The sequence below is a fragment of the Trifolium pratense genome, linkage group LG7 (assembly GCF_020283565.1).
Source record: "Trifolium pratense cultivar HEN17-A07 linkage group LG7, ARS_RC_1.1, whole genome shotgun sequence".
NCBI lineage: Eukaryota > Viridiplantae > Streptophyta > Magnoliopsida > Fabales > Fabaceae > Trifolium > Trifolium pratense.
In genome coordinates this window covers 29134939-29157182 of record NC_060065.1, presented here as the reverse complement: position 1 = coordinate 29157182, position 22244 = coordinate 29134939, and the positions used below count along the sequence as shown (strand labels likewise).

Here is a 22244-nt window from a genome sequence, read left to right as displayed (position 1 = left end):
CACAAAACACAACAGTGACACCGGTAATAATTTGATAAAATAGAATTAATTGAATGTAACCACATTGTTTCATTAAAATATCCATCTTCTATGAACCATACAAAACTCATCATTAGTTTTAGGCTAAATTGCATTTTTGGCCCCCTAACTTTCGCAAACATACGATTTATGCCCTTAAATTTAGCCCATTTTGCAAAAGGTTGGCCCCCACTGATTTTGACCAAGTCAACGCACATGCCACATCAACCTACGTGGCAAGACATGCTGACATGGCATGTGAGTAACCGTCCACATGTGCGTACACTTGGTCAAAATCAGTGGAGGGCCAACCTTTTGCAAAAAGGGACTAAAGTTATAGCGCCAAAATCGCAATTTTGTGAAAGTTAGGGGGTCAAAAGTGCAATCTTTTAGGATGAGGACATATTTCTCCATAGAAAAACATGGATCCAATCCAAGCCTAATTTATGCATGTCAAATTTTAACTTTCTTCAAATGCAAGATTAAATACAAAATTTTGAATCCCAACACAACTTGCAAATAATGCACACAAAATGAAAAATTTGATAGTTCTATTATAATCATCAATAAGAAATAGACAAAGAAAGAACTTAATTTATTAATTATTATATGTGATTTGTTTCCTGAAACCTATACATGATATTAAAAGCTCTATAGTGATAGGGAAATTCAATAAGAAAGAACTGAAAATATAAATTTTCTATACATTGGTAGCAACAAGTTGAAACCACTGGCTTTGAGGATCATCAAGACAAAGAGAATCATCATTGATGCATATACATTTTGAAGCGACAACAGACGAATTAAATGAATTAGAATCTTGTAAGCAAAGTTGTTTGCCATCTTGATCAACCGTAGCCAAATGAAGTTTAGAAAGTGATGCAGTTTGCCATGAACTGTTCTTGCTTTGGCAATTATCAGAAACTGAAACTGGAAACCCTTCACCAGCAGAAGTTAAGCACTTACTAGTGTTATTGAAAAGGATTTGAGAACCATTATAAGTCCATTTGTTTTGATTCGCACAGCTTCCAATTTCAAGTTCATTGTTATTATTTACCTGTGCACAGTTACCAGAAAGAGGGTGGTACAAGATATATGCATTGGGGAGTTTGGAAGTAGGATCTGCATTAAGAAACATAAGGGAAATTCAAATGGATATTGTTATTAGCATAATATATAAATAAATATCTACATTTTCTTGCAAAATTAATATTCATTTGTTTTAAACTTAATTGTATGTAAGAGTTTGGCTTTGTCACGTTAAGGGACAAAGTTCAAATCTCCTCTGGACAGCTGTAAAATGGTCATTAATGTAAAATTTCTCTCTTCCTCATTTTTTTTAGAAAAAAAGATTCAAACTATAAATAGAGGTCTACAGCTGCGACATAGTACGCGACATAATTGTTTTGATATTTTTCGGAAAATGTAACGCAACTGAGGTTAAAGGCGCATTGACCGCATTTGACTATGATTCTCTGCAATATCAAGGAACAGTCACCACGACTTCTATTTAAAACTCTGAGGGGTTTCTTTTCCTATATAAAAGATAGATAGAAACGTTGCGATGTACACAATGTGGATAATGTAACTTATGTTTTATTATTAATATTTAATAGTAAGAATGCTCACCTTGATTCTTCCTTTGTAAAAGTTGAAACTTGTTGGTGAAATTAGGGTATCTAAGCTTGAGCCAAGTATCATCTAAAACACCAAAAGTCTCATTAACTGGAACTTTATCGACATTAACATAATAGCCACCTTGAAAAGCCCACAAACCCCAATCCAAATCATTTCCAACAAGGTATGTTTGAAGACATGTCAAGAACCTATCATCTGCCACTGAAGAGCCTGTTTCATCAAATCCAAACTCAGTCATAATCAAAGGAACTGCATTCTCACCAGTAATAAGAAATCCAGCTCTTTCGTTTAACGTGCTAATGCTATTGGCACAAACTCTATTCAATGGTTGCTTAATCCAAACGTCTTTCAATCCAACAGACCATGAGTATAAATGTGTCTCGTACACCATTTTCTTACCCAAGTCTATGTTCAATGGTTTGTTCCTTAAAAACTGTAACTCAGTGTCATAGTTTAAACCTGAGATAACCACAAGTACATTTGGGTTTGACTTATGAATTGCTAGTGCTGCTTGGCTCATGTAATTGTACCAATCATTTACATTTTGGCGTGGACCACGTAATTCATTCCTCAAACTCATTGCCACAATCTGTTATTGAATAAAAACACATCAAAGTTATGTAATGAACTTACGTTGCATTAAATTTAGCATTATATCGATAAGAAAACAAACAAAAACGGGCTCTCGATTTAATCAATTTATCTTAGAACTAAACATGGATCTTAGCATGGATTATCGGGCCAGGGCTAATTTACATCGCGTCCTAACTGTGGATTACCGGGGGCCCCTTCCCCCGGAACCAGAGGGTTAAAAACCAAAAAACATGGATCTCAACAATTTTCATTTTATTAATTAGTCAAGTGAAAATAATAATAATATAATTAATTAATAAAGTAATAGTAATGATAATCTTTGAATTCTAAAACTCAAGAAAGGAACAAAAAAATTGAAATAGTAAGATAGTAATAGTAATACAATACATACAGGAGCATGTCCATTAAAGTGTTCGGCTGCCAAATTAAGTCCTTGAATCCATTCTTGAGGATCAAAATGTCTATCATTAAAGAATCCATTCTCATCATCACCATTACAACACCACTTAGGTTCACTAACATGATTATCAAGCAAAACTTTGATATTCTGATTACCAAGTTCATTCACAACAGCATCAAAAGCCTCAATGTGAGTCATTTTCAAAATTGAAGGATTATTCTTAGCAATACCAGCTACAACCGCATCAGGTGCATCCAAACCATTTAAAGTATCATTCACAGTGTGATTTCCATTTCTTGTCCACATGTAAATTGCATAGGTTAATCTAACACAATTGAAATTGTTTTTCACAAGCTCACCGACAATTTCCTGTAAAGGTATTCTATCAAGACCTTCAGGGATCATTGGTTCAAGGTGACCAGCCCAATTTCCACAAACAAGTTTCACACGTTCATTGGTTGAATCATCTATGATCCATCTTGATTGTGTTGATAAAGGATAAGCATTTGAATGTTGTGATGCTAAATTTAGTGAAGAGATCAAAATAAGGAGAAACAAGGATTGAAATTGAAAGGCTTTTCTCAACATCTTGAACTTGAGTGGAAGAGAATTTTTTTTAACTTGAAAATTTAAGGATGTGAAGATTGTTTATATGTAGAAAATTTAAATTTTAGAAAGATTTTTATGACATTATGATTATACAATTATTGTAATTGATATTCTACTACAAAAAAATTATTTTAAGTGATATTGCAATTATGTTAGGATTAATTTTAAATTTTAGAATATTTTGATATGAGCGTAATTACTTTCTTTGATTCTTTGTCTCCAATCTATAGGACCTACTCATTCTTGAAAAATACACAGAAAATATACACATATGCCTTTCCGTTCCATATTTTCCCGAGTTTCTACATGGTAGCTTAGGCTTTGTTTGGAACAGAGCTGTATGGGAAGGAATGAAATATGATTGCATTGTTTGTTTGGATAAATTAAAAATGGATGGTGAACGGAAGCTAGTGGTACCTATTATAATTATTAGACTACTTTCTGATCCGACATATCTTTTATCATATACAAGTATCTTCTGAGTTGAAAGTTTTAACCCTTAGCTAAAACCAGTTGAGCTACGTACCTACCTCTGCCATGAACAATATTGAACAGATAATTTCATGTAAAATGTAATATGCTATCCGGAAAGTTCTCAATAATAGTCTCCCTATCTACCACAGAAAACCTAATCAAAAGAGGGAGTTCATGTCCTATGCTTTGTCCAAGATGTAACCTATAGATCATATTTTTAAGGACTGCTCGTGGGCTCAGTAGTGTTGGTTTATTTCTCCTCTTGGGATTAAGTTTATCGAAATTAGTTCAAATTTCAAAGACCTGCTACATTACAATTCTTGATAGAGCTAATAATCAAATATTATTGATGATTTGATCAATTGAATAATAATGAATACAATGGATCCTATTTATACATATAAATCCATATGAAAATAAAGAACATACATAACAACTAACAATTGTAACTAACGTAACTAACTAACTCTAAACTGTTTGTCAAAAAACAAACATAAATTGAGTATCTAAAAGGTAAATGTTCTCTTATATTAAGGACTAGAGGGAGTAACTTTAAACTAAGGGTCTGTTTGGATTGACTTATTTGAGTTTATCTACAGGTATAAGTTTTGTGAGACTCTTTGGGAGAACTTATGAAAACAACTTATGACAATTTTAATAAGTTCTTTTCAGCTTATTTTCACAAATTCTCCAATATAGCTTATGAAAACATCTTGTACCATATATAGAACAATTTATCTTTATATTATCCTTTGCTATAAAAATAACTTATGTAAGCTTATACATCTATAAGTTGCAAATAAGTTGTTTATCCAAACAGACCTTAACTATTAACAAATTATTAACAAACTTATCTCTAATACAAATAGGCTAGAAGAAACTAACTTGTACTATAGTATCATCATATAGCACTATTTGCTGGACAAGGAATAAAATATGGTACCTGTCGACCATTTGCGGGCTTCTTTTCGCCATTGATCAATCATCGTTGGTATTCTTGAGGTATGATTGCCAGAACATTCATTTGGGTTCGTTGAAGAAGAAAAACTTCAGGGGTTTGGGATTCAATTTATGAATCTCAGTGATGAACAATCATTTGGTTCATTGAGTCTTTGATCTTTCAGCAGTTTTTCCTTTTCTCATGGTTTCTCATTCTACAAGAATTTATTAATTAGGAGAAATAGTCATTTTAGTCCATGTGCAATTTGCTGTCATTTTGGTTCTTCAGGAAAAATTATTAAATAGTTTCTGAATCTGTATTTCATTAGTCATTTTGGTCCCTGTTATTAAGTTTGGCCGTTAACTCGACAAAAAAGCTAACGTAACATTAAGGACCAACTTGACTAATAGATTGCAGGGTCAATGACTATTTTGTATTTTTTTTAGTCAATGACCATAATGATAGAGTTGCACATCCTAGTGCCAACTCAGCAAGCTGATGTGTGTCCAAAATAATGTCACGTCAGCTTTTTTGTTGAGTTAACGACCAAATGGAATGAAGATCCATGGACTATATATTTAGTACTTTTTCCTTAGTATGACAAGAATGACATCGAGTTACACATTAAGGGACCAAAATGATTATTTCTCCTTTATTATTTTATTGTATTTTATCTTTATAATATTAATAAAAAAATGTAATTTTTAATTTAAATATTTAAAAATCAGTCTCGTTGTGAGTTTAACTCGGTTAACAAGGATATATTGCATTGTATATGCAGGGGCCGTGTTCGAACCTTGATCATCTCACTTATCCACCTTAAAGCTAAAAATTCTAGCTGCTAAAATACTTAAAAACAAAATATTTAAAAATTAATTCAAATTAAACCAATTAAATTGGAACAAAACTTATAGGTTTTCTAAATTTGTCATATAAAATTGAATCTTGTATAACTTTTTCTTATATTAGATGCATTTTTTATTCAAACTAGTAACCGACCCGTGCGTTGCACGGGTTTGGCGGAACACCAAATATATTTCAAGCATGGATGATGTTAATCAAATGGGTTAAGCATCGCCATATATATGTCAATCATGGATGTTGTTAATCAAGCGGGTTAAGCATAAGCACAACGAAATTAGGATAAAGTATTCAAAAGACAATAGAAATCAAGTTGGATACAAACATAAACAACATAGAACTAAAAACAAACACATTTCATCGTAAAAATGATAGTTTGAACTCGAAACAAAGAATAGCCCACAACATAAAATGGCCACCATAATAAACTTAATCAAGTGAAGCATCACACTGAATTTTATAGTGGAGTCTTCAAAACCCGTGACATGTATAAAATTTAATTTTTGCATAAGAGCACACTCAATTTAATTTTATCATGGGGAAACAAACTTAAAACCAAATCATATTAAATATAAAAGTGAACCACCATATAATGGACAAATATCAATGTAGTTGACAATTTTTCCAAGATTATAAACCTTATATTAAGATTTATAATTTTGCTCATTATTTCAAGTGTTGGGTGTTATCACTATTTATTATACAAAGCTGAAAAAACTAATATGACATGTTGTATTGGATTGATATGCACCACCACCCAATTATATTCACACCAAGCATGCTCCATTTTTCTCCTTTAAATGGCCCTAAAATAACCAAATCAACAAATGTAATTTCTGATAGCCATTCTTTCTTTGTGACATTTCTAAATAAGACATCATTCACAATGCTTCATCACAAAAGACTATGAGATAATTTCTACTTACAATTCAATCAAATTGTGATGATCCAAAAGACTATGGTACAATTGAAGTTGTTCAAAATCTTTAGCATATAAGCTTTGATAACCTTTATATCAAAGAAAATGGATAATCATGATGATTTAGATATAGTGATACAACTTAGCATTATTAACAAATCCAAATTAGAGTTTACCTTTGTAAAATGCATCATATGATTATTATCAAGGTACTTATGGACACATGAATTGTTAGATTTAAAACCAAAAAATGAAATGATTAGGGAATTTAGATTCAGGAAAAAAAAAACCTTTAATATATAGGAAGAATGTTATTATTTGAGAATATATAGGTTACTATTCCTAATTTGGGACAAAGGAGTACTATTGAAAATATATGTTACTATTTGAAAGAAGGTTACTATTTATAATTTGGGACAAATGAGTGCTATTTGGGACATATGAGTACTATTCAAAATATAGGTATAGGTATGAGGAATGATTGCATGATAAGAATTTTGTGAAGGACATGATAGCAAGTTCCAAGAATACATGCAATCAATAGAATTGATAAAGAAGTCATGATTGCATATGTTGCCAATAGAATTCATAACAATGAAATCATTGCATCATGTGAATGACACATAAACAACTAACGTATGAAAGCTGAGAAAGTAAAGGAACAAAAGACAACATGTTTTCTACAAATTTTAGGGAATGAACATAGTGAAAAAAATTTAGTATAAATTGCTAAACATAAATTCAAATTTAAAAATGCTACATAAAAAAAATAGACTAATTACTTAAAAGAAAATTTAAAATATAATTTATTAATCATAAGTTACAATGATGGTAAAATTAGTGTGTGAATGTAGTTTTAGGAGGAGTTGGTTTACATAGGGTTGATGAATTCATCTATGAAGACACTTATTCATTGGCATACATGCATGAAGCCACTTGTCTCTTCACTTCTTTACACATGTCACATGAAGCAAGAAATAGAGATAATAGGTATAATCATGATATGATAGCTAGTAATAAGGATAATCATGATAGGAATAGCAAGTAATAGATATAATGATGATAGAGAAGCAATGATGGCATCATATGATCATGAAAGGAAGGTTGCATGTGATGTTAGAAAGATGTGGTAGATTAGTCACCTAATTATTGAATGAAGGATATCAAGATGGGATATTGAGAACATGTAAACTTGCTCACATTCTTTGTAGCTTCTCAATTAAGAAGCCTAAATTAGATAGTGTTTGGTTCACTTCATATTCATTATTTCAAAATTCATTAGTAAAACATACAAATACAAATGAAAATATGATTGGTACATTGATTGGGTTAATATATATATATATATATATGATTATAAACAAATTATTTCATCTTGCCATTTAAGAAAGTAAACAAAAAATTGGAATCAACACAATGAAGCTAAGTGAAAATATCAAAGTAAATTAAAACATTTCATATAATTGAAAACACTTTTGACAAAAGGAATCAAGATTATTCTTTTAAAATCAGTTTTTCTGCACAAACATAGCAACAACACCTTAACTTTCGCAGTTTAATTAAAATACCAAACGATATCCGTTTTGAGTAAACGACCACTCGTTGAACAGATTAGGATGTCAAGATTACAGATATAATTTTTGTTTTAAGTGTTAACCATCCAATTGGTCCAGTTTAACAAAAGATTGGGTATTGGTACAGAAACAGATTTTTCTGCACAAACATAGCAACAACACCTTAACTTTCGCAACTTAATTAAAATACCAAACGATATCCGTTTTGAGTAAACGACCACTCGTTTGAAAGCTTAGGATGTCAAGACTACAAATATAATTTTTGTTTTGAGTTTTAACCATCCAATTGGTCAAGTTTAACAAAAGATTGGGTATTGGTACAGAAACAGGACTGAAACTATTCTCAAACTTGTAGGTAGCTTTTCTCCTACTATACTTATGGGAATTTAACATTTTCGGTGACTAAATTGTAGGAAATTTTGTCTTCTTTGTAGTGGATTAAAAATATTTATCATATGACCTATATTCAGAGAGTTATACTAAATTTACCACATGTATGTCTACACAAATTTCGCATAAATATTTCTTCTTTTACATGAACTTGCAACCTAAACATATATTGTCCATTTTAACTTATAAAATCTCTTTTGTCCATCTTCTAGGGTCTTAGGGTTTGGTAGAAAAGAGAAAGAATAAAAAGAGAAGGTTGGTTTCTCTTACCTTAGTTTTTCCAACACCCAAAAGCTTGAATCTATTGAGAATTTCCTACATGCAAGAACTGAAGTTGAAGAATATAAATTTGAGAGATTGAAATTGGTTCATAAAACAAACACCAAACATAACAAAATAAGAGAAAAGGAAATTAGCACATTCTCAATCAAATTGATTTCTTTTACCTTAGTTTTTCCAACACTCAAAAACTTGAATCTAGGAGAATTTCATACATGCAAGAACTGAAGTTGAAAAATATAAATTTGAGAGACTGAAATTTGTTCATAAAACAAACACCAAACGTACCAAAATAAGAGAAAAAAATTAACACATTCTCAATCAAATCAAAGTAAAGAAAAAGTCTTCAACTCAATAAAATGCATATATATATAACATACAATTAAGAAAAGAATTAGCACAAATCAGATTCATCAAATGAACTTAAACAAATCAATCAAGAAAAACATATCAATCAATAAGAAATTGCATACCCAAAAAAATTATAAAAAAAAAAAGAATAAAAATTGACCTTGTTGTTGACTATAATCCATCAATGTTTCTTGTGATTGTGTTTAGCCAGATCCTCAAAGATTAAAGTCTTTGATGTTGAACCCATATTCTTTTACTACAAAATCATAATAATCATTATTGTTATTATTATTAATTAAATTAAAATTAATCATCACAAAATTAATCAAACAACCCATTCCCAAACCAAAACACAATCTTCAATCAATAGAATAAACACCAAACAGAACAACTAAAATAAAACAAACAAAGCAGAAAATTGATAGGGGAAGAACAGACAACAAAAAAAAAACGTAAAAAAATAAAGAAAGAAGCAAAACAGATCGAAGAAGGAGAAAGAAGCTCCGGCGGCGACGGTGGCCGGCGATGGCTCGCCGGAATCTGGGGATGGGTGGTGGTGTTCTTGTTGTTCTTCATGATGTTCATGAAGATGGTGAGAAAATAGAGAGAGATCGTAGGGAGAAAAGAGAGAGAAAGAAATTTGAGAAATAAAGAAAGTATGAGAAAAGGAAATATATATTAGTGATTTGCCAAACATATATGTGTCAAGAAGTGATTGGCTAGAAAATAGGATTAGGTGTCAAGAGGGACATGCCATGTGTAAGGAGTGTGTATGTGTGAAGGTTGAACCCTAAAAGGAAATAAAAACCTAAATATGAAAACCTAGAGGTGGCAATGTGTGGTTGGTGGATATGTAAAAATGTAGAAGATTGATTGGACAAGGATTTAGGGTTTCAAAATAGGGTTTGCAAAACCACTTATCCTTTATTATATTAAGATTAAGATTGCATTGAGATATTTTTATAAGACCCAAAAATTTGGATTTCTTTCTTGGTCACACACAAGAAAAAGTAAATGTAAAAAAAATAAGGTTGTGTCTATTATGCACCCCTTTTTTTTTCGGGTGTACCCATGCGCCCCTTCATTTTTAATGCATTTATTGTGGGCTCTGCATAATTTTTAAAGGGAAAAAATCTTACTCTTTTCCCTTTTGGATTCACTATCCATCTCCTTCTTCTCCTCAGAACAAGAACAAAGAATACACCTCTCAACTTCATCTTCTTCATCCATCATAATCCAGCAAATCTTAGGTTCACAAATAAATCAAAAAAATAATTTTTCTTCTTCCCCCTTATCTTCAACATCATTAACAACAAAACAAATTTTGGGTTCATCATCAATCAATAGCCACTACAAGAAAATTGTTAGTTAGCGAAATTGTTAGTTAGCTGCGGTTTGTGTCCATTGATTGATGATGAACCCAAAATTTGTTTTGTTGTTAATGATGTTGAAGATAAGAGGGGAGAAGAAAAAAAATAAAAATTTTTGATTTATTTGTGAACCCGAGATTGGCTGAATTATGATGGATGAAGCTAAGTTGAGAGGTGTTTTCTTTGTTCTTGTTTTGAGAAGGAGAAGGAGAGTGAATCCAAAAGAGCAAAAAAGTAATCATCATTTGTTCCTTAAAAAATTCAGATTTTTCTCTCTTTAAAAATTACGCGGGGCCCACGGTAAATGCAGTAAAATGAAGGGGTGCATCGGTACACCCCAAAAAAAAGGGTTCATAATAGACACAACCAAAAAATAATAATTAAATAATCTATATTTTTAAAATAATTATATGATTTGTTGTGTTATCAGTATGTGACCAAATGAGATTCCCTGACCATATAAGAATATTTCTGCTAATAGAGGTTTGAATAGGTCACACTGATTTAGGGCCTACAATATAGTCTATGTCAAGCTTATGATCAAACTTTTTAAATAGAGAAGAATAAAATGTTTCTAGAAATTTATTTAGCTAAAATGTCGGATCATGAATGAACATTTTAGGTATATTTAAGTAAATATGAATAATATTATTATTATATTAAATTTTGTATTTTTGATTAAATTATAAATTTGTTAATTAATTATTTTAGTAATTTAAATTATTAGTCTACGGTAAAAAAATTTGGGTTACCATTTTATAGATACAAAATTTTCACTATCATTTAACGATGATTAATTTTCGTCGAAAAACTTGTGAACAGGCAAGTGGATCCTCGCCTTCCAATTAAACGTTCTTCATGCATAAGAGCTTGAGATCGAAGTCATGACCACTTAGCGAAGAGGTCCAAACCCTTTACCACTTAACTAAATAGATCATTTAATCCTTCCTATGATAATTTTGAGGGACATTTTAGTCCACTGCCACGATGATTTGGTTTATGTTGCTCCCTTGAGTTGATAATCCATAGATGATTTGTTTGTCATTGAGAAAGCAAATATATCTTTCACCGATAAAAGTGATAATGCACCATAGCACCAAGAGGGCCAAAATGGGACCAATGATACCACAATGAAGAATTTCCAGAACCAGGTTCCAAACAAAAACAGCACTAAAAACATTTTTAGCCTTGGCGATTGAGTGGAACCTGGTTCTGAAGCATCGAGAAACATCCTATGTTGCATTTTTAGCGTAAAAGGGTGTCGCAAGAAAGGATGTGAGTGCTAGAGGTGTGCCTGTGGGAGAGGAGTCCAACCCAGAGTTTATCAGAATCTTGAAGCAAGTCCCAAACCAGCTTATCAAGAAGAGAAGTATTCATTTCTCGAGCTACACGAATACCAAAACCACCCTTTCTTTTGGGGCGAGCAATCTTTTGCCAACCAACTAAACTTATGCCTAAATTAGTTGAACCCTTCCAAATGAAGTAACAATGCAAAATAGGATGTTTCTCGATGCTTCAGCTAGAGGCACTACTAAAACTAAAACTGATGAAGAGGTTAAGATGTTAATAGAGCAAATGTGTCGGAATGAGTACAACAGCAACAACGAAAGAAGGCCAGGTATATTATACAAGAATCCCTTGATATATTATAGAAGATTGAATGTAAATAACCACCATTTGAAACACCAACAATGTTGTGAAGAAATGGGTAAAAAAAAATGCATCAAAAAAGACACATATCCTATAATTTCAACCTCCTTTAATATGCAAAGATTTTAACACAATGAAATTTATTCAAAAGCTAGACAAATCATGGCGAGCAAAGAAGTGACCAGAAGTCGAAGAACCACTAGAAACTAATGCTAATCTCACAACACTAGCAGCACCATTTTCAACAGATAAATCACCTGTGTTTCTATTCATATCTGTTTTAACAAAACCAGGACATACACAATTAATACACATATTTGGATGTCTATAAGCTAAAAGTCTTGTGTATGAATTCACAGCTGCTTTTGAGAGTTTATAGGAACATAGATAAGTTGGCCAACCATTGTTTTCAAGTGAATCTTGTTTGAAGTCTTTTAGAAACTCTTTTAGTACGTCATCTATTAGATCTTCAGTTAGATTTTCTGTATCATCTAACACATTATGTGCCCATTCATTTGATATGTACTGAAAATACAAAAAAAATAAAAATAAATTATGTTGTTTGAGTTGTATTGTGTCAAATGTAAAATTATATTCAAAGAGTAAATTCTCGAATTGGTACTCCCTCTGGTCTCATATATAAGCAGAGATTCTTTTTTCAAGTTCATGGAATAACTGATATATCTGGTTCATAATATAAACCAGATACATCAATTATTCAATGCACCTGAAAAAGGAATCTTTGTTTATATATGAAACAATGAAACCGGAGGGAGTACTTGAGAAAAAAAAAAAGAGGTCTATTTGGTCCCAAAATATTAAAAGTAGAAATTTGGTTATCAAAAGTCTCGAATATCAGCCAAATTAATCCTTTTTTGTGATAATTTTTAGGGGCATTTTAGTCATTATATGGGATTAATTTGACTGATAATTGAGACTTTTGAGGACTAAATCAAAACTTTTCATTTCTTAGGGACTAAATAGATAAAAAAAACTTCAAGCGGTTTCCATCTAAGCTGTTTTTATATAAGCAATCTTGAAGAACTTATGAAAATAAGCTGAAAACAACTTATAGAGGTATCAAAAGTTGTTTTCAGATGCTCTCTCAAACAATCTCACAAGTGTTTATGCCAACATATAAGCTCAAATAAGTCAATCCAAACAGACTTTAGATCTGTGAATTTGTTATCACGGACTAATATGGAATTTTACCTTTAATAGTCCTGCTGCAGAAGAAACATTAACAATGACAGGTGAATCAGATAATTGAAGGAGAGGAAGAAAAGCCTCAGTAGTTTCTTTAGCACCATAGTAATTTGTTATTATACATTTTTCAGCCATCTCATAAGTTTGACTTAATTCCCTCCAATTAATAATTGGTTCCACCTGAATATTCATGTACAAAAAAAATCAAAGGCTTATTAAGAGACTATATACATAGAAAACCAATATTATCATTCCAATGAGACATGAGTGTAAGAAAAACAAGAACACTTACAATCTCATCTGTGTTGAAACCATTGATTCCTGCATTATTAACCTGCACAGAGAAAAGTCCAAGTTGTTAAAACGAGTGATTCGTGTTAAGAAAAAGTCCAGGTTGTTATTATGGTCAGCAAAATCTGACTAAGAAACATAGAAAACAAAGAAGCCTAATTTGAAGCCAATTGACAAAATTTTGATTTTCAAATATACTATTAGTCAAGGTTTTAAATAAAAGTCCGCGATCACAATTATTGTCACAGCGTCAAAGTTTTTAATGTCTCTGAGCACAATTTTAGTAATATCACGGACCGAGTGCGACTGTGACGCGGTTATGATTTAATATCTGAAAATCTGGGCACAGTACTGGAAAAGAGGACTCAGTCCACAAACAGTATTGTCTACAAAAGTATAATAACTTAATTAAACTCTTAAACGTTTATAGCATAAGTGCTTATTATATAAGTGCTTATGTAAATAACCTTATGGAAATAAGCTGATAATAGTTGCTGAATATGGATCTGTTTGGATTGACTTATTTGAACACATCTACTGGAATAAGCACTTATCAGACTCTTTAAGAGAACTTATAAAAATAGCTTATGGACATGCTGATAAGGTATTTTCAGCTTATTTTCATAAGCTCCCCAAGACAGCTTATTTTATCTTTTATTTTATGAATAGCTTATACATAAGTGGCTAAGCGCTTATGCTATAAGCTACAAATTAAGTTGTTTATCCAAACACGACCCATGTCATAAGCTAATTCTATAAACTCTCTCAAACAGTCTCGGGAGTGCTTATATCGATCAGTACATAAGCTCAAATAAGTCAATCCAAACACGCCGAATTAAGAAAACAATTCCAAGATAAATAAAACTTAGTAAGGCATAGCATAACAAGTTTGCAAGATTAACATGCATTGTCTTACATCATAATGATTCATCAAATTAAATTTTAGAGAAAGAAGAAAAATGAAAACTAACAAAAAAAGTGAAAATCATTCTTACCAAGATATCAAGTCTTCCAAACTGAGTCTTAACAAACTCAACCAATGATGAAATACTAAAAGGATCAGTAACATCAAGTTGATGAAAAACAACAAAGTTACAAAAACTAAACTCTTTCTTCAATTTCTCAAAAGCTTGAATCCCTCTTTTTTCATTCCTAGATGTAAGAACAACTTTGATTCCATTTGAAGCTAATCTTTTAACAGTTTCCAATCCTATCCCTTTATTTGATCCTGTAACAACAGCATATCTAAAAAAAAGAAAAAAGATAAACAAATTAATTTAATCACTTTTGAAAAAAGGAATTAATTAAAAGGTTCTTTACTTCTTTTAACATTTATAGTACTATACTATGTACCTTTGTTTTGCATTTTCCATTGATGGTGAATAATTGAATTGAATTTGAGTGAATGGATGTGCACAAACTAAGGACATAATAATTAATTTATATAGTTCAGTTTTATTTTTTAGTTTTTGTTTGAAAGGTATGGTTCACTTTTATTATATAGAAGATGATAAAATGAGTTGTTATTAATTTAATATTATATGGTTTAGTCAAAAGAGTTAGGACAAGTTCGAGTACTATGTGTTGTATTTAGTTTGACAATTTTTTAATCATGTGATGTTGTCCTTTTTGTTTTTGTTACATGGTGTATTTTATCTTATTTTGTCACATGATTTGATTCTTCTTTTCAGAACAATTCTTCTTCTTCTTTTTTAGGTACAATAATCTTGACACGAGTTAGGAACATTACATTATGTTTGGTTGGGATTTGAATGTAGAATGATTGATCTTTTTCGAAGAATTTGTGGGATATAAGAGATGGATTCTATTTTTTCAACTGAATTTTGTTAGAAATAATATAAAATCTGACTCTATCCTAATAGATTAAGTTTTTGGGATAATCGGTTATGTGACATAGTATCAGAGCTTTTATGACTAAGTGGTCTAGAATTCGATCTCCGCTTCCCTCACTTTCTAATTAAAAAGTGAAATTTAAGCATACGGTAGGTGCGTCTATGCATTATCTACGCTTTAAGCCCAAGTGGGCTCTCTCATGAGGGAACATGTTAGAAATAGTATAAAATCATTGATGTGACTCTATCCTAACAACTTAAGCTTTTGCGATAATCGGTTATTTGACAAAAAAAATCAATAAAAAATGAACTCTAAGCACATACGTAAGAGGATTAAAACTATTACCACTTGAATTAGTTCATAATTATTTTATTTAATAACTCAACCAATTCATTGTTGACTTGTTTTTTATTAACATATTAATGTTACGAAGTTTAGAATTTTTTTTAATAAAGTAGTTTAGTGACTAAAAATTTCATGGTTTAAAATAAACAAGTGGAATGACCATACATATATAATGCAATATCTCTACCAACTGAACTAAACTCATAGTAACGCGAAGTTTACAAATCTATTTAGCTATATTAATTTTTCTTGACAAATCTATAAGATATGCATATAGATTTTTTTCATCTAATTGAATTCATACACAAAATTTAGAGATCCAACAAATTTTAACGTTTGTGCTGATTTATTGTTTTTTCCTTTTTTGAGAAAAATTCCATCTTCTAGATAAAATTCTATCTTCTAGATAACTTACCTATTGAAAAAAAAGATAGAGTAGACTAGAGACAATCGCACGCACGAGAACAACAATCAAACAAATTTGATTGAGAGGATTATTAGCTAACCTAATCATTAACAAAATTTCATAATTTTATTTTACTTTTACTAGCACACCTTATACGACTTTTTTGTGAAATAATACATATGCACAAAAATACTTATGTCAGAGCTTGTACAGTTGTCATTCTTTTATATTCTCTCTAACTATTTTTTATGTTTTTTTTCAAATAAAAACAAGTAAATTAGACAAGCTTAAGTTGCCTTTAAAGAATTAAGGCTATATAATTTACCTAACATCCAATAAAAAATAGTAAATTTAAGAGTGATCAACTAATTAAATTTTGCGAGGTAACTTAAAAAACAATAAATTATTACAAATTACAATGATATTTGACTTATTTTTTGGTACAGTAAAGAGGAATACTTGCATAATCACTGATATAGTAATATTAGATTACTTTATTTGATCACTCACATATAAGATATTATATAACAAAAAGAAACTTTATTTTCTATGTGTAAGAAAAATCCGTTTAACAAAAAGAAAGTATATAAACTAAAGTAATCAGTTAAATAAGTTTTTGATTCTTATAAATATTTTAAATTTTAGTTTTAATTCTTATAAGGGTAAGGCTTGAATGTTGAAAAAAAAGTTGGTTTGAATTCTTTTAAGGGTGTGTTTAGGTTTAGGATTCATGCATAATTGCAAAGCATTCAAGTCTCAACATTCAAGTCTTAATACTTGGTGAATTTCAAAGTTCAAGTCTAATAAGGGTAAGGCTTGAATCTGTTGTTTTTTTTCTTTTCTTTCCAACATTCAAGTCTTAATACTTGAAATTCACCAAGTTAAGACTTGAATGTTGGAACAAAAAACTTAGGAATAGATCACTTACTTTGATCATGCATAATTGCATATTATTGAATTTTTTTTTTATGATTCAACAAGCCCTCCCTTTCTCCTAACATCCTCCACCAACACTTCTTTAAAAGTGCGAAATTGAACTTCTTTAAGGGTAAGGCTCTATCTAAGGATTAATTGGTGGGGAGTATTAAAATGAGATCTTGGTGGTGGCTTAAGAAAAAAAACTTTAGTTATGATTGTTATCGGTGTTGGATGAGTTCCGCTGTTTGTATGAACATCTTATAGTTGGTTATTAATGTGCGGGGTATAGATGGTAGTGTTTCGGGGAATTTCTATCTTCTATACTCTTGATTTTGGTTCGAAGATATTGTTGCATTCTTTTTCTTCAAAAATATGATGTTTTGTGGCATGGCTAGAGATTTCTCATAGCCTTGAGCTTGTATGCTATATAGCCTTGTGTTCTGGTTTGAATTAAACTCATTTTATTTTTATTAGGCATCTCTTGTGCCTTTATTCTTTGGCTTCTTTATTTTTTTTCTTCATATTATCGTATGAAAAGTTTGGGATGCTAAAATTAGAGTTTAATTTCTTTTCATCTAGGGACCGAGTGCCTTATGTTATCATGAGTTTGTTAATAAAATATTTTTGTTACTAAAAAAAATATGTGTCTTATGTTATAGTCAGTTTGTTAATAAAAGATTATTGATGCTACTAAAAAAAATCAAGGGTATTATGAAAAGTCTACATCAAAACTCATGTATTCTCTTTATATATAATATAGATTATGAAAAGTTCACACCAAAACTCATGTATTCTCTTTATATATAGTATAGATATTGATAAATAAAACGTGTAAATATGTTTTTAGTCCCTATAAAATTGGGACCTTCTAAGTTTTGTCGTTACTTTATTTTTATAAATCCAAATGAAATCATGTTTGTAGTACAAAGACTTAACCTTACATTGGACCAATTGTACTGATAAGTTAGTCAACATGAATTTTTATTACAACAATGAGATTATTTAGTGGGATTCTTTGCAAAATTGCATTAGAAATAATTTTTTCCATAATAGAATTGAGCTCCCGAATTTGAGATTCTATTGATCTTTTATTGATGGGTTTGGTTTTGCCCCATCATTAATTTTTGTTTTTTATTTTTTTTTGGGTACCAATTTTTATTTTCTTTATTTATTATCAATGTTATCTTTGGAATGCTTTTGTTGGTTGTTGGTTGTTGGTTTGATGGAGTACCAACATATTAGTTGGGACGTAATCAAATCATTCTATTGATTCTGCTTTAAAAAGGAAAAACTCGCATGAGTGAATTGATATAAAAAACTTTTAGAATAAACAATATTCCATTAAGAATAAAGAGGATTCTCCTTCTGAAAGAAAGATCACATTCATATGTATGAGAAACCATGTGAGACGTAGCTTGTAGTCTAAGGACTAACCTCAAATACCTCAAATTAGTGTTTATAAGAATTGGTATAAAAGTTTCGATATGTCAAATTTACGACTATATGTATTGTAGTACATTAAGATGTTTAGTAAAAAACACTTTTTGAGCCAATTAAGTCTAATAATGTAAACACTAATTTTATATTTTACATTTATGTATAGGTCTAAATTTTAGTCTCTGTTTATTAACTTATAAAAGTTCCCCGTTAAAGTTCCCGTTGTATATTTTTAAAATAGGTTTAAATGCAGTTTTACCCTTTTATTTTGATTGAATTGAGATTTTATCCCCCTATTTTAAAATTCGGAATTTTAACCTTTTTATTTTGTAATTCTTTGGATTTTAGCCCCCTTTAATATTTGATTCATATTTTTTTGTATAAGCAATATTAGTTGTTATAGTATTACAATGTTATGTTAGTTTTTTCTCTTTTGCCAAGACTTGAACCTTGGACCTCCTGTTCCTTAACCCTTAGCTCAACTAGCTTGACCAGTTGATTCATATATTTTACGGTAATATTTGATTCTTATAAATGCCTATGATAAACACGTATTCAATACTTAATCTCATCCAAAAAGCAATCTTTACCCTAATTTCATTTTCCCTCTCTTATAATATGTACTGTTTATAGTAACTAGTCACCATACCTGTGCGTTTGCATGAGTCAAAAATTGTAGATCAATTATATTATATCTTTTTGGGCTAATAAATAAAGTAATTCACATGCGTAGAAACCAAAAATATTTATTGTCAAATTTATTTCCACCAACTTACATAAACATGAAAGTACAAACAATCCTACAAATTACGGAAAATTTCTTTAATTATAAACTACATTTGAAGTGATATTTGTAAGGTTGCCGTTATCATCAACGACTAAAATCTTCAAATCATTTTTCGATGTGACTCTTGACACAACAACGTATAACTGACCAACATCTTTCAGTGACTGACCCTGACTCTTGTTAATAGTCATGGCAAATGAAACAGCGATAGGAAACTGTCGACTTTGAAATTTGAAAGGAATTTTGACGTCAGATGGTGTTATGGATAACCTGAGAATAAAAACTTTGTCGCTTATATTGCTTCCTAATATTATCTTTCCTTCTATAATAAATTGTCTCATCCTTGTAACAATCAACCGAAATCCATTGCACAACCCCATGAGATTGATCCATATTTTATTAATAACATAGTTGAAACTCCAATTTTCAATTTTAACTTGTGATTTGGAAGGCTCGAACAGTCAATTGTATTTAAAAATTCGGGTGTGTATATCATCCACACCAGATTGATTCTGCCCAAATACTTAATTCTCCTGTGAAGTCTTTCTTATTTGATTGATGATAATTGATCAGGCAAGAAATATTGATCCACATTATAACCATTAACATGAGTCAAAGATTTGTTCCAAACTGTAATATTGTTATATGCTTAACACTTTGATGACATAATTTTAATCACAATTGATTGATATGTCAAAGTGGATGAAAGACTTTATTCTAAGCAAGTTATCCGGGTTTGATTCTTATGGTTGACAAATTTCTAATTTTTTTTTTAATAAAGCTACGTGAAAACAACCACTGCCAAGCAAACTTGACGCACGCAGGAGTCAACGGATGTACAACACCTAATTTTTATTTGTTTTAACTTAGGTTTTTTTTTTATAGAGCTAACTTAGGTTAAGCAACCTCCTAATCAATAGGTTTTTTTTGTTCAAAAAAGAAGAAAAGAAATCAATAGTTTTTTTTCAAGATTTGTGTTTTTTTCTTAGTGGCTGATAGAAAAATAAATCTACATAGGTTTAATAAATACGGGTCCGCACATATTTTCAAATCAATAAAGCACTGTCTACACGATTTTGTTTAATAATCCTGCTCTTTCAGTTCGTTTTTTTAATACTAATAATTTCATGTACAAAAAAAAAACTATAATAATTCTTCTTCTTTTTTTTGACGATAAAACTATAATAATTCTAATAGCTAAGAATTCCCTTTTTTTTTTTTATTATCATAAGCAAATTGACCCACTTAATTGTCCTTATATGAAATGTTGCGCAAAGGAAATTGATGGTGCTTAATTGTCATATGAAAACTTTCCTATTTGATTAATGATAATTGATTCCACAATATGGGTGTTTATTAACTTGGGGACAAAAATTTAACCACAATTGGTTTGCATATCATAGTGGTTGAGAGACTTTATTCACATCAACTGTTTCGGGTTAGATTCCTATGATAGACACATTCTATTTTTTTAATAATAAAGGTATTGAAAAAGTTCCCTCCAAAACTGCATATGCAAATTAGGGTTAACTTAGGTGCACGAGTCTAATTAGCCTAATATTTAACAAAAAAATTGTAATATTAAAAGGTATTTTAACAAAACTTTATTGTAAGTAAAAGATGTGGGTTTGACTCCCACTGTAGACAAATTTAATTTTTTTATATTTAAAACTGCAATAAAAAGATAGGGAAAATGAGCGGGAAAAAGATTAGGTTTAGTGTAAGCAAAGGATGCGGGTTCGATTCTCACTGTAGACAAATTAATTTTTTTTAATATAAAACTGCAATAAAAAGAGAGGGAAAATGATTAGGTTTAGGGTTAGCTTATCGGAATAATAAACTTAGAATATAAGAGAGATATATAAGAAGGATATAGCAATATATATATATATATATATATATATATATATATATATATATATATATATATATATATATAGTATAACAACAACAATAATAATAATAATATAGTAATGAAGGTAGATATTTAGGTTAAATAATTAAGGTTGATTGCATAACCAATACGATAGGGTTAAGCAATCGTTTCTTTTGCGATGGCTACTAATAAGAATCAAGGACAACCTCTTAATCATGTTGGGATATATTTTTCGTCGCCAGTATTTTCACATGGTCAGTTGTATGTAGAGATTTCAAGAATTACTTTTTGAGAATGATTAAAAATATTGATAATCGATGAAGACAGTGAAGATACGAATAAGACTTCAAATGTAGTCTACAAAGAAGTATTTCGTAATATTATCACATGAACATTTATTCAAATTTATTGTTGAACTAATATATGTTTATGACTAATTAGACATGTGCACCACACATGTCGAAGCTATAGTTGAGTACTTAATCTCAACATAAGTTTTAATGATTTCACCTAATAGAAGCAATAATTTCACTTGATAAGTGAACTGAAAATTTAAAAGTATATAATTTTGCCACTTGGAAACTCTACCGGTAACACTATGTTAAGCGTGTATTTGTCACTAGAGTTCCACATCGGTTACATATAATAAAATACGAGTTAAATATTATAAAGGGAGCAAAATTCAAAGAATTATAAAACAGGAGGGTTAAAATTCCAGATTTTAAAATAAGAGGGGTAAAATTTCAATTCAATCATAATAGGGGGTAAAACCGCATTTAAGCCTTTCAAATAATATTTTAATGATTAGTCATCGTTGAAATCTTAAAATATATTAACTTAATAATGTAACTATTTAATTTTTAATTTATCAATTAAATTTAAAGTTATAGATAAATTAATTAATATAAAATAATTAAATTATTAAACTAATATGAGTAATATTTTAAACTTTTGTAATGACATGTCATAAAACAATTATTTAAAACATGAGACGTGAATTTTTATTTTTAAGTCAAAAAAAAAAGAAACATGTGACCTGAATTTTTGTAAAAAAAGT

General features: G+C 30.1%; 2 protein-coding genes and 1 long non-coding RNA gene across 9 annotated transcripts; all 3 read right to left on the bottom strand.

Moving 5' to 3' along the window:
* Positions 1–592: 592 nt before the first annotated feature.
* Positions 593–4913, bottom strand: LOC123894365 (glycosyl hydrolase 5 family protein-like). 3 transcript variants are annotated; one of them, XM_045944345.1, is made up of 5 exons: positions 4677–4913; positions 2642–2711; positions 2056–2245; positions 1648–1866; positions 593–1140 (listed from the first exon to the last, which is right to left on the bottom strand). In XM_045944345.1, the coding sequence occupies exons 1-5, from the start codon at positions 4706–4708 to the stop codon at positions 719–721; spliced, it is 933 nt and encodes a 310-aa protein (XP_045800301.1). In that variant the 5' UTR covers positions 4709–4913; the 3' UTR covers positions 593–718. The 3 variants fall into 3 exon arrangements, with proteins under 3 accessions (XP_045800301.1, XP_045800299.1, XP_045800300.1); XM_045944343.1 differs by having other exon boundaries at positions 1648–2245; XM_045944344.1 differs by lacking the exon at positions 2642–2711 and having other exon boundaries at positions 1648–2245.
* Positions 4914–6085: 1172 nt separating this feature from the next.
* LOC123894370 lies at positions 6086–9232 on the bottom strand. 5 transcript variants are annotated; one of them, XR_006803754.1, is made up of 4 exons: positions 9208–9232; positions 8688–8745; positions 6461–6542; positions 6086–6340 (listed from the first exon to the last, which is right to left on the bottom strand). It is a non-coding gene; the product is annotated as an uncharacterized LOC123894370 (long non-coding RNA). The 5 variants fall into 5 exon arrangements; XR_006803753.1 differs by lacking the exon at positions 9208–9232 and adding an exon at positions 8864–8906; XR_006803755.1 differs by lacking the exon at positions 9208–9232 and adding an exon at positions 8864–8882 and having other exon boundaries at positions 8688–8732.
* A 2897-nt stretch (positions 9233–12129) lies between these two features.
* LOC123894366 ((+)-neomenthol dehydrogenase-like) lies at positions 12130–15051 on the bottom strand. Its single transcript, XM_045944346.1, has 5 exons — positions 14918–15051; positions 14560–14809; positions 13566–13607; positions 13280–13453; positions 12130–12592 (listed from the first exon to the last, which is right to left on the bottom strand). The coding sequence occupies exons 1-5, from the start codon at positions 14992–14994 to the stop codon at positions 12212–12214; spliced, it is 924 nt and encodes a 307-aa protein (XP_045800302.1). The 5' UTR covers positions 14995–15051; the 3' UTR covers positions 12130–12211.
* Between the last annotated feature and the right edge of the window lie 7193 nt (positions 15052–22244).